Source organism: Adiantum capillus-veneris, chromosome 3, assembly GCF_014529385.1.
Source record: "Adiantum capillus-veneris isolate H3 chromosome 3, ASM1452938v2, whole genome shotgun sequence".
In the NCBI taxonomy this organism is placed as follows: Eukaryota; Viridiplantae; Streptophyta; class Polypodiopsida; order Polypodiales; family Pteridaceae; genus Adiantum; species Adiantum capillus-veneris.
The window spans coordinates 71,594,109-71,606,388 of NC_140933.1; the positions used below are offsets into that span (position 1 = coordinate 71,594,109).

Consider the following 12,280-nt stretch of genomic DNA (forward strand, 5'->3'; position numbering starts at 1 on the left):
AAGGCCAAAGTGACCTATGAGACCAGAAAGTTACAATGTGGTGGATCTGATACAAAGTCAGAGTCAGAGTAACAAGATGACAAAAATGAAATGACAAATGTCACAATAAAATACTATGGAATCCTAAACTACTAGGTGTGAACTAAGCAGCTAGTTGGGATAGCTAGATCACAAGAGATCCAGCATCGGTCGCTGGCGGATCTCATCAATCTCCTCCATGGTCAATAGTCTGACCGGGCGTCGTGCATGTCGAGCCAAAGTAATCCGAATCCTCTGATGCAGCCTCCGCCGATGCTGTGTAGTCCTCCGTAGTCGTGGGCGTCTGGATCTCCCCAGCTTAGTCGCTCGGTCGATCAGTGTGCCTCTAGTGTGAGACGACGAGCTATGTTGTGGTAGTAACTCCTCCGAGCGTCTAGTGGCAGCTCTAAAGAAATCTGTGATCTGTCTCTGAGACTGGCTAGCTTGTCCTCTCATCAGGCTCTCTCTGTGTCTGCGTAGCTCGAGCAAAAACAAACCCAAGCATCTCTGATCCTCGTACTGCATGACTCTGAAGAATGGTCCAAAGCCCTCTCTGAACAAGCAATGGAAGTGGCCTCGTATCTCGTAGTAGACGGGGCAGTGGCATGTGTAGTGCAACTCTGTCTCAGGCTCGATGTCACACAGGGGGCATGTCCTGGCCTCTACTGGTATTCCGCTGTATCTCCCAGTCTCGATCCGCAGCTGGTGTGAAGATGTGCGTATCTGGCCGATAGCACATCGTATCCCATGAGACAAGTGGGTGTCCATGTATCTGGGTCTCGCCACAAAACCATCAACCGTAAGCTGGAGGAGATGCTCTCTGTAGAAAGCCATCTTCGTGCCCAGCTCCTGTGCTGGCTGTATCCATGTCCTCTTGGTGTCTAGCTGAGTCACGTCCTGGCGAATGAGCCTGGTGATCTCGGGCTGTGTAAGAGTCAGAGAGGGTGCATCCAGTGAGTACTGGAAGGGAGGCAATCTGTATATGCTGAACCCATGCGCCTGAAACCATGATGTCATCTCCCCATACCAGCATGCTGTATCTCCCTGCATGGCTAACTGTCGAGAGAACTCAAGTGCAAGGCGGGCATATCTGTCTTTGGGAAGTTCCCACATGCGGTGTATGAAGGAGACAGATTTGGTGAGCGCGGAGACAGATTTGGTGAGAGCCCTCAACCACTAGTGGGGGGGCAGCTAGCTCTGCTCGAACAATAGCACGTGGTACTAGGCCTTGGCTCTAATGAGCCGCGAGATCATAGAGACCAGAGGCTTCTCCATGTCCCCCCATCCATCACTGCGGCCTGTCCCTCCCCGTGATGATCCAATGAAGGTCCCCAAATCTCAGCTCCATAAAGCAATGCAAAAGCCACCAAAGTGTCAAAGAGCCAAAGCTTCGTCCGAGGCTCCTGAAACTGAACCTGTGAACATTCTCCTGCGCCCGAGAGAGAGAGAGAGAGAGAGAGAGAGAGAGAGAGAGAAGAGAGAGAGAGAGAGAGAGAGAGAGGAGGAGGAGGAGGAGGAGGAAGGAGGAGGAGAATTATTTTAATTTCGTAGGAAACTTATCCCAAGAGACCTTAAAGATTCTCCTGCGCCCGGAGAGAGAGAGAGGAGAAGAGAGAGAGAGAGAGAGAGAGAGAGAGAGAGAGAGAGGAGAGAGGAGGAGGAGGGAGGAGGAGGAGAATTATTTTAATTTCGTAGGAAACTATCCCAAGAGACCTTAAAGATCTATCCGACGAGGAGAGTTAAACTCAAGACCTGTTATTCAAGAGGTAAATGGCATAATCAATCTACCACACTTGGGTGATAGAAAGGTTATATCATTTTCCTCTTTTTATTAGCACGTGCGCACACACACACACACACAATTGTTTCTTTCATTCCTTCAACTGACTGTTGCCTACCTTTGCCACCTAGGGTTGGTGTTCGAGCTATCCCCAGCATTTTGTAGCTGTGACACCCACCTTGCCACCATTTCAGAATTGCAACGCGAAGATGGTGGAGATGGTAGTCTTCATCCTCATCTGCGGCTTGCTCTTCAATCTATTCCAATTTTTGGCCAGCTTGGGTGTTAGGTTGCATCAAAGACTCTTCTGTGCAGTGTAGAGGACACCACTTGGAGGGATTCCCCAGTCCTGCCTCAGCCATGGGCCTGAAGCGAACCCTGCAAGCAAAGGGCTGTGCATCGAGTCGCGATCGTTGCTCTTCAAGGAGGTGCAAAAGCTGCTCAATCTGGGTATCTCCAGTCCAAGTTGATGGGCGGGTTTGCCTTTCTTTCTACCTTCTCGTTTTGCTTTGTTTTCAGCTTGCTTTCCTTGCTCTGGTTTATGTGAGTGTGTGGGTTTGTGTGTCCGGTGTGTATGTTGAGTTTAATTTTTGTAAGCTTTGTTTTTCTTGTGCTCTGTAAACTTGTGGGTGGGTGTGTATTATGTGTGTGTGGGTGAAGTCTTTTTTAGAGCATGTTTCTCGTTTGATTTCCTTGGTTTCTTTTTTTGCTTTTCTGTGTTCTTAGCATTGGGATGTTTGGGTTGCTGCTGTTGACTTCGTGCTCTGCTCTCTACTCGCTCTACTGATGTCAGTTCCCTCATCTTTGTTATCGATTGTTTTCCCCTTTTGTTTATCCATTACCTTTTGCTGTTAGATTTTACCAGTTGACGGGCAAGGCCCGCCATTCGAACTCTTGCAGATGTTCCTTGTCCTTTTCACCACTGGTGGCTTTCGGTAGTCTAGGTTTTTGATATGCAGTATTAGAGGAAGCTTTTGGTGTAACTGCCTATCTTTCAGAGGTCACTGCCATCCTTTCTCCGCTAGGGCACTTTTTACTCTCTTTAGGAGAGGTTTTTTACCTTGATGTTCAGTTTTCCTACAGTTTTTCCATGTGGCTAGTTGTATCGGACTATCGTCTTGGGGCAACTTTGTAATCAGTGATGTACTTGCCCTCATAATTGGCACCATCTAGGCGTTCTCAGGGTTATTCCAGTGATAGAAATTAGCCTCTTTCTGTGCGCGCGCGCGCGCGCGCACACACACACACACACACACACAGAGAGAGAGAGAGAGAGAGAGAGAGAGAGAGAGAGAGAGAGAGAGAGAGAGAGAGAGAGAGAGAGAGAGAGAAATGAAATGTTATATTAACATCTTCAAAAGGCCAGAATGACCTATGAGACCAAACTGATACAAAAGTGGTGAATCTGTTACAATGTCTGGGTACCTTAGTACTAAAGTACTAAGTGTGAAAAGTGTGAAAGTGTGAAAATAAATGTGAAAAACTAAATACAAAGTATTAAATAAACTTCTTAGGAGCATTCTCGGTGTCTGGCTAGAATGCTTCTAATCCTTTGTTGTAGTCTCCTCCGGTGAAGTGTGCTTCTGCATCTTGGTCGTGGTCGTCTCGATTTCCTAAGCTCAGTCGCTCTGTCAATTAGGGTGCCTTTGGTATGAATGTGGGTACTCCTTTGTGCTGGCTGTTGGCCTCTTGCTTCTCCTTCCACTCCTGCTTCTCTCGATCCGAAGAAATCTGTAATCTGCCTCTGAGGCTGTAGTGCTCTTTGTCTTCTCATTAGATTATCCCTGTGCCGATGTAGTTCCAGTAGGTACAAGCCTAAGCATCTTTGATCTTGGTATTGCATGATTCTATCTAGAGGTCCAAAGCCTTCTTTAAAGAGGCAATGAAAACGCCCCCGTATCTCATAGTATACTGTGCAGTGGCATATATAGTGTAATTCTGTCTCCGGCTCCATTCCGCATAACTTGCAAATTCTGCTCTTAGGTGGGATTCCCCTAAATCTGCCAAATTCAATTTCCAATTGGTGTGAGGATGTACGAATCTGACCAGTAGCACATCTCAAACCATGAGACAGGTGGGTATCCATGTAACTCGGGCGAATCACAAATCCATCTTCAGATAGTTGTAGGAAGTTTTCTTTGTAGTCGGCCATCTTCGTGTCCAATTTAATCTCCGTTCGTGTAATTGCCAGTGATGGAGCCTCAAGAGAGTATTGGAAGGGGGGTAATCTTTCCATACTGAACCCATGTCTCTGAAACCACGAGGACAGTTGCGCATACCAGCATGATGTATCCCCTTTCATTGCTAATTGGTCGAGAGGATTCGAGGGCCAGTCTAGTATATCGGCAATTATTTGTATCCCACAAACCATGTATAAAGGACACTGATCTGGTAAGAGCTTCAATTTCTATCGGAGGGGCCGCTAGTTCCGCTCGGGTAATCGCGTGTAGTACGGAGGCCTTGGCTCTAATCATTCGGGAAATCATAGATACCAAAGGTCTCTCCATTGACTTCCAATTATCCTGATCCACAGATGGTCCCCAAATCTTGACCCCATAAAGCATAGCCGAAGCCACCACAGTATCAAAGAGCCAAAGTTTTGTTCGTGGTTCCTGAAACTGCACTTGTGAACACATCCTCTCCAACCCTCCCAAGGCCGCAGAGGCTCTGGATAATCTAGCATCCGCTGCTTTCTTAAGAGTAAACTTCGGTCCTGCAAATACCACCCCAAGATATGTGTATGCATCTGTGTACTTTATTGTATCCTAGCTATATGCAAATGGAGGTGCCGATCTCCTAACCCACTGCGGTGTGGTGTTAAACACCATAACTTTGGTTTTACCCAAGTTTACCGACAGTCCACTGTCCTCCGCGAATTTATGTAATGCATCTAGCTGCCTCTGCATTCCATCTGGTGATTTTGCTATCAATACAATATCATCTGCATACAACGACAAAGGGATCCATGACCCTGCAAGTTGAGCCCCTCTGTCACCCTCTCTATCAATGTAATCTGATACCTCATCTATGTACATACCAAATAAAGTAGGGGACAGTGGGCATCCCTGCTTTACTCCAACGGTGGAATGAACAATGTCGGAATCCCCTTTGTGGAGTACGTACATAACCAGTTACTGACCCGTATAAGGCCATGATCCCCCAAATAATCTCTCTGGGGACCCCTAACTCTTGCATCCTGCGCATCAATCTGGCCCTTGGTACTGTATCAAAAGCTTGAGAGAGAGAGAGAGAGAGAGAGAGAGAGGAGAGAGAGAGAGAGAGAGAGATGTGTGCAGTCAAAGGAGGAGTGCGAGTATTTGATAAGCCTCGGGAAGCCACATATGGTGAAATCGGCAGTAATTGATAGTAAAACTGGGAAAAGCAAGGACAGCCGGTTAGTTCACATTTCTGTTTAGATCATACTGTTTATCCTTCTTCATGTAGAAATGACATTTTTTGCACTATGGGATGGTAGAGTTCGCACCAGTTCAGGTACTTTCTTGAGAAGGGGCCAAGATAAAATTATTAGAGCAATTGAGAAAAGGATCTCTGACTTCACATTTATTCCTGAGGGTATGACTTCTCAGTTCCCCTTCAACTTTGAGTACCAGAAGCATACATATACTCAGAGATGTGTATAAAATTTATTCACCGTCTGTCGGTCTTTATCCCAATCAGAGCATGGAGAGGGTCTACAAATCCTTCACTATGAAGTTGGTCAAAAATATGAACCACACTACGACTACTTTCTTGATCAATTCAACGCCCGAAATGGCGGGCAGCGTATTGCAACCGTCTTGATGTATCTGTAAGCATTGTTTTGTTTATCGAGGAGAAAGACTTTTGCATTACATGGACACTCATGCAGCAAGTGACAATCACACTCAACTTTGTGCGTCGACTCATGTTTGCAGATCTGACGTGGAAGCCGGTGGAGAAACAGTTTTTCCAAAGGCAAACATGAATAATAGTCTGAGTCTAAACCAAAATGGGCTGTCAGAATGTGGTAAGACGGGCTTGGCAGTGAAACCAAGGCTCGGTGATGCGTTACTATTTTGGAGCATGAAGCCTGATGCAACACTAGATTCAAAAAGCCTTCATGGTGAGTACATTACATCTACACTGACAACTGGCTGCATTCTTCTTACACATATTTTTGGACGTATAATTCGGTGCTTCAACTTTTTTTGACAGGTGGGTGTGCTGTGATAAGTGGCAATAAGTGGTCAGCCACAAAATGGTTTCATGTCAATGAGATTGAACTTTGATCCTAGAACACAAAAGGAGGCCTTCTCCTTTCTTTGTATCAAATTGTTCTTTAGTGCGTTTATGCATTACTCTCAGCTTTGCTTGGAACAATTTTTGGAAGGGAGTTTTTTGGAGGGTTCAGCAGCAGCAGGTCCATGGATCTGTAGATGCTAAAGGGCCAAGAGTCTTTGGGGTTTGGAGACCCTTGCTCCAATCTGTATACAATTGAACTTCACATATACATGAAAAAAGATATCTTGAACTTTTCACATGCTATAGCAAATGACCCTGTTTTGTGTGTGTGTGGGTGTGTGTGTGTGTGTCCATGTCCTCATGTACACTCTTACATCTCTCAAGGTTCTATTGAAGCTATGTTGCCATTTGTCACCAAGCTTACTCCATAATGTGTTGTAATTCTATTTGATCTGTGGTCAGGGCTTCTCATTCTGGCTGTTTGTCCAAATGGTGTCTTTAAAGTTTGGGACATTAGTTGCTTCTAGTCCCATGGCCATATGCATCAAGTCCAAGCGTGGGATGCTTATTTCAATCCATGCAACACTTGCTTTAACTTGTATACTTTGATGTTATGCCCTTTCTCAAAAATATCCATAAGGTACAATGCATGTAGTTTTTCATGCAATCACCGCACAGAAACAAAGTTTTAATGTGGCAAGTGGAACCAAATTTCCATAAAAAATAAATAAAATTTGAATGAGAATCTTTGCAACAATCCTTGCATATTAGTGAGTACCAATGGCCTTTTGGGAGGAGGCAACTCTTGAATTGCTTGACCTATGTACCTTCTCAAATTACACAAGTTTTTGTTCATCACATAGATCTGACACAATCACATGAGAAACAATGTTGATGCAATGGTATCGTGTTGAGAATGATAATAAGTACCGATTGGGTGAAGGTGCAACCATGTTGCTACTCACAATGTACCATTGTGACATCAACCTAGAACCCTCATTTTTTCTCCATGTAATGCTTCATCTACATCAAATATAGTAATGGGTCTCATTTAAAAGCTACATAGGTTGCACGTGCCTCATCGGATGGAAATATGAATTCTTTGCCAACAAACAAATACTATTAATAGTATATTATAAACTTTTTGTGAGATTATATTTGTTTCTTGGGTACCTAATAACATGAGCCCCACATCTTTCACAAATACTAGTTCTTGCCAAACATATTTCTTTTTTGATGACTACCATACTTTCTAATCTAGAATCAACAAAAATGTATTCGATAGTTTGATTATCCAAGTTTTGCATTGTTGTTCCACCACTAGTATAAGCGAAGCAACCAAGGACGCAAAGCAACTAATAGAAGGGTCCTTGTCATGCCAAGTTCATACTGATAGACCGCAAAGTTTTACTTGCACATGTACTAAGTATACAAGAACTAGTCTTGCTTGGTGGGCCTTGCTATATAACATCTATAGAATATAACAGGACATATGCAAATTGACTTTCAGCAGCTAGCACTGAAGGGAACAAGAGCAAGACTAATTTGGGAAGGGTGGCATTGCGTGAAAGGGATATACACTTGAAAAATGCTATAATGTTTATGGGAGGAGATAAAGTTAAGTGTATCAATTATTAGAGATTATAGGGGTGGTTACAATTGAGATTATATCCAAGCGAGGCTATACTACTATGTCTACAGATGAATATTTTTTCTAGTATACATGCTACATGTAAATTCTTGCAAACGGAAAGTATTTCAAAAAGAAATTTTTCATTGAATGGTTGGTAGCGTAACACGTCGGCTCGCATTTTTCAAGGTGGATTTCGAGTGTGTTTTGCCTTTCTTCTGTTATAGTTGTTTGTGTTTTTCCTTTCTTCTTTTGTAGTTATTCCTAGTACAATAAATGAGAAAAATGATACATGTAACTTCACCTTTTGTGCAATGTTATAGCATCGACAATGCATGTTGTACCGTTTGCTGCACTGATCGTCAAGTCGATATTTTCAGTGATCATGCAGCTCACGCAAATTGCGATCGAATCCAGCTCATTGAACTTAGGGTCTAGGAGCCACTACTGAAGGACATTTTGTTACCCGCGATCGTCTTCATTTCAATTTTTGTGAGATCAGTTTGATTGTACAATTTATTGAAGGCAAGGTTGTTATAGTGTTGGACATCCAACATGTGAGTACAAATTATCGTAGTAGAGTTGTTGATATAGTAATGCACATGCACTTCATCTATAATACATGCACCCAAGGTACAATTGATCTTACCTAGGAGTGGTTTTCTTTCACGAAAAATGGTGAAGAACTGAAGCAATTAAGGGTCCGTTGCATGTCTTATAGAGAATGAAATCTTGTACAAAGTTGCATGTAGCCAGTGGACCGAGCTTGTGATATGGCATGTGTTACAAAGCTCCTGTGCGTGACTACAAACTGGGGGTAGTTGGGCAAGATCACCGAGCAAGAGAACGCATTTGTTGTTGAAGGGATCTGCCAATTTACTGCTTATTACATTGACATTTTGTCTTACGATTTAAGGTCAAAAGTCGTTTGGATTAACATGGATAGCTCGTCTATAATTATAATATCTGTCTCTTTTATGTCCAAATATCGCTCATCAATCTCATGAATAGAGAGAAGATATTGTTGATTTGTGGTTGGTATCTTGAACTGGTAATGGACTGTAGATACAATGCTGCTAAGCCTTGTTGCTGCCGCTCCGATGACAAAGCGCCCAACAATAATACAAAAGTGAGCACAACAAGAGTGTCTAATTCATTTATCTATCGACCTCATTTATCGCTATATATGTGAGGTATGTCGTCGCGTAGCAGAGACATAGTTCTAGATTGTGAGCAAAGATGTCACATTGCATGCTCCAATCTTTATACAATGCAATGATTTCAAACCATGACCTAGCATATGGACGATAAGCTAGTTTCAAGTTGGCTGCAGTTTTCTTTTTACCTTAGTGATGCTTAGACTGTAACCTTCTAGGTCTTGAGAACTTCATACTGACACCTAGTATGGGAGAAATGAGGACATATATACTATGGCATCAATTATTTAGACACCTAGTATGGTATAAATTATTTAGAGCTGTGATACACCACATGCATTCACTACTGTAATCACATACATTTGGCAAGCAATCGTATGCAAAAATTGCGTGAGTGAATCACGTGCAGATGTTGATCGACATTGAGTGTATAGTTTTGAAAACGAGATCCAAATAAACCAAAGCAAAGGAAGTAATGTGGAAAATTCTAAAACAAGCAAATAGATAAAGCATGAATGAACTGCAACAATAAATGAGGTGCTTTACTTACGTGTAATCTTGTACTCTTGCTTTTTGATTGTCCAATCTACAGGCTCACATGTGAGTCAAGCTACAAAAAAGCAATGTGATTAGTTAAAACATATCATCTTGCAATGAAATGTCACACTGAAAGTGTAAAGTATATTGTGCACGTCATACAAAAGTATGGTGGAGAGCTGGCACTGTGGTCTCGCCAAAAAATTATAAGAAACGAAAGTCGTGCCCTGCCCCATAGCGTTTAAGTGTTGAGCCAAGCAAACGCATGCGTGAAAATTGGATGCAGATAACGGACTTTGCAATGTTGTCGAGCTAGAGTCGCGCTTGTGCAATTGGAATGTCCAAAGGGTTGTGAATATATGTCCTCCCTGCCATACACAAAACATGCAGATGTAACTTTATGCTCTATGTCCTATGATCAATATTACCTTCTCTCTCTCTCTCTCTCTCTCTCTCTCTCTCTCTCTCTCTCTCACACACACACACACACACACACACACACAGTTGTAAGCTGCTTTGGTCAGCAATTATGCCTTTACTAAGGGTTTGTGAGCCAATCCGATAGCTTCTGCGTGCATGGACCTTTGCTCATAAGATCAGAGCAGCGTATGCATGATTGACTACTTGACTTCTGTTGCAATGATGCTGCATCTCCTTGGAGCTACACATTAACCAACTCCCACGGACACCATATTCTGCGTTGAATTGGTCATGAGAGATGTTTGTGTTTGTCTGCAGATCGTTCTGAAATGCTTGCCTCATCAAATTTTTAGATAGGCTATCAACAAAGTTGGACAAGAAGTGCGACTAAAGTCAACAGCTCATCAGACCATGACGTGCACTAGTGGCAATATTCCCCAATGCCTTTCCCTCGACATTGAGTTGCCTACTACTAGTCCCCTCACACTCTCTGCTAAAAGTGCAAGCAACTAGCACTAAAGCCGCTGGCTTAATTACTTGAGGATAACCCTCATAAGCTTTGGTGTGATCGATCCTGCTAAGCTTTTTTGCTCTCATGTCCACTTCGACGTTTATTCTTCCCATTTCTTCAGCCTCTTCCGTCTGCATCGCCAACACCCTGATAGCATCAGCAGAAAAATGTAATGAACGGGCCTGCAAAGGCAATGAGTTTTAGTGGTTCGACTCTAGATTAGGCCAACTGATCGTCGATTGAAATATGATTATCTTCTGTCTCGAAAAGACCTCTACCATTGGTTGATTGCACAAAATATCTGATCTTTGAGAATGCATATCACGTCGGCAAGCATCCAAAGTTCCCTCCAGCTTGATGATCTACAAAATCTAACCAGGGTTTGAAAGGTCTCTGGTACTCCTCGTCATGGCCCACCTTGGCATTGCAGGGGAGAGAGAGAGAGAGAGAGAGAGAGAGAGAGAGAGAGAGAGAGAGAGAGAGAGCGTAGTAGGGTAGAGGAGTCAGTAGGGGGACCTCAAGCCTCTTGGGGAGCTTCAATCTCTCTCCTCCTCGACTTCTTGCGCTGAGTATCTCATTTTATTTGTTTTCTCATATGCATGTTATTGATCAACAAGCTAAGAATTGTTCATAGAGTCCTAGAGACTAGCCAAAGGATGAATCCAAAAAGAGATGTAAGATGCCATCATTCTATCTTGAAGTAATCCCCTCTCATATCTCACCTAAAACTTGGTGTGGATTGATTCCTCTAAGAGTGGTGAAAAGAGTCCTAGCTAGAGCAACCATTGCTTGCCCTTTGGCACCCTCAATCAAGTAGAAAGCATTGAAAAAGATCTCTCCTAAGTTACAAAAGAAATGTTGCTACAAACATTGGCATAAGCATCGAAGGCTCACAAGCTTGATAGCTGGTACTTTCTAGCTTTGATCTTTTTGCATCTCAGTGGGAGAGCGTTAATTATTGTCATTTAGACTTGTTGATAAAAGTAAATACATGCAACAAAGAAGATCTAGGAGTAGGATATATTGTAGATAAGGTAGAACAGCATCACACAGGCTAACAAAGCATGCATTACTTGTCAAAAATTTATTGGGCCGCAATTGTCAAAACCAAAAGAGGTGATGAGATGTCTCTAGAAAAGGTTTGTCTTGGTAATCATAGTCAAAAGTAAGTGAAAGTGGGGGGAACCATGCATGTGAGTGATAAAAAAGAAATTCTTACAACTCAAAGTTGAGCCCCAAATCAGGGCTCGAGAAAAGATAGGTTGGCTTTATCCAAAGCCTGTTCAAAATGAAAAATGGCCGGCTCAAGTTTGGGCAAGAAGGTTCTCAGGCCGGTTCAAATTATGGAACTTTTAGTTATAATATGAGATTTTTAGTGTGATTATCCCTTTCAAATTTAGAGTTAGTGTGTTCATATGTGTGTGAAAAGGTTCCAAAGCCGGGCCCACACTCCACAAATGTTTCCCGAGCCTTGCCCCAAATGCATGTGAGTGATAAAGAAGGAATGCTTAAAAGTCAAAGTTGAGCCCCAAATGGGGGCCAACACCTAGGAAAGAACAAGCACCACAAATGATGTTCAGCAGTTGCTATCAAGTTTGCCTAGGCTACGATCCTTGGGAAACCTAAGGTTCTAAGCTCTTTGATCCTTAAGTGATAGCAAGGATAGACCCGTTAGGTATTCCTTGGTAGGCTTTCTCTTGCTTCATGCCGGGGCTTCTCTCTTTTCACCGAGCTCTCGATCTGTGTGTGTGTGTGTGTGTGTGACTGAGAGAGAGAGAGAGAGAGAGAGAGAGAGCGTGCACACTCATGAGCTCTCGATTCCCTGCTATATGCCTTCCATTGCAATGCGTTTTTGCTACTGCTACTCAGCGCTACCCATTTTCACTTGCAAAAACTGCTTGCCCGTCCGATTCACAAGCTCTATTCTCCTTGCTTTGCTGACCACAACACTGCTGCCTGCTTTCAATTCCTTGCTCAAAATTCTTACTGCATGTGCTTGCTCATAG

The 12,280-nt window shown here is 43.1% G+C and overlaps 1 protein-coding gene across 3 annotated transcripts in view; it reads left to right on the plus strand.

The window, feature by feature from the left end:
- The window catches only part of LOC147461082 (putative prolyl 4-hydroxylase 3), a 60,201-nt gene extending 53,886 nt beyond the window's left edge, over positions 1-6,315 (plus strand). For all 3 annotated transcript variants that reach the window (XM_086508709.1, XM_086508708.1, XM_086508710.1), the window contains 5 exons: positions 5,095-5,192; positions 5,274-5,371; positions 5,477-5,606; positions 5,713-5,900; positions 5,993-6,315. In XM_086508709.1, the coding sequence (XP_086364835.1) occupies positions 5,095-5,192; positions 5,274-5,371; positions 5,477-5,606; positions 5,713-5,900; positions 5,993-6,066 (588 nt within the window). In that variant the 3' untranslated portion in view covers positions 6,067-6,315. The remainder of the gene's footprint in view (positions 1-5,094; positions 5,193-5,273; positions 5,372-5,476; positions 5,607-5,712; positions 5,901-5,992) is intronic.
- Positions 6,316-12,280: the final 5,965 nt, after the last annotated feature.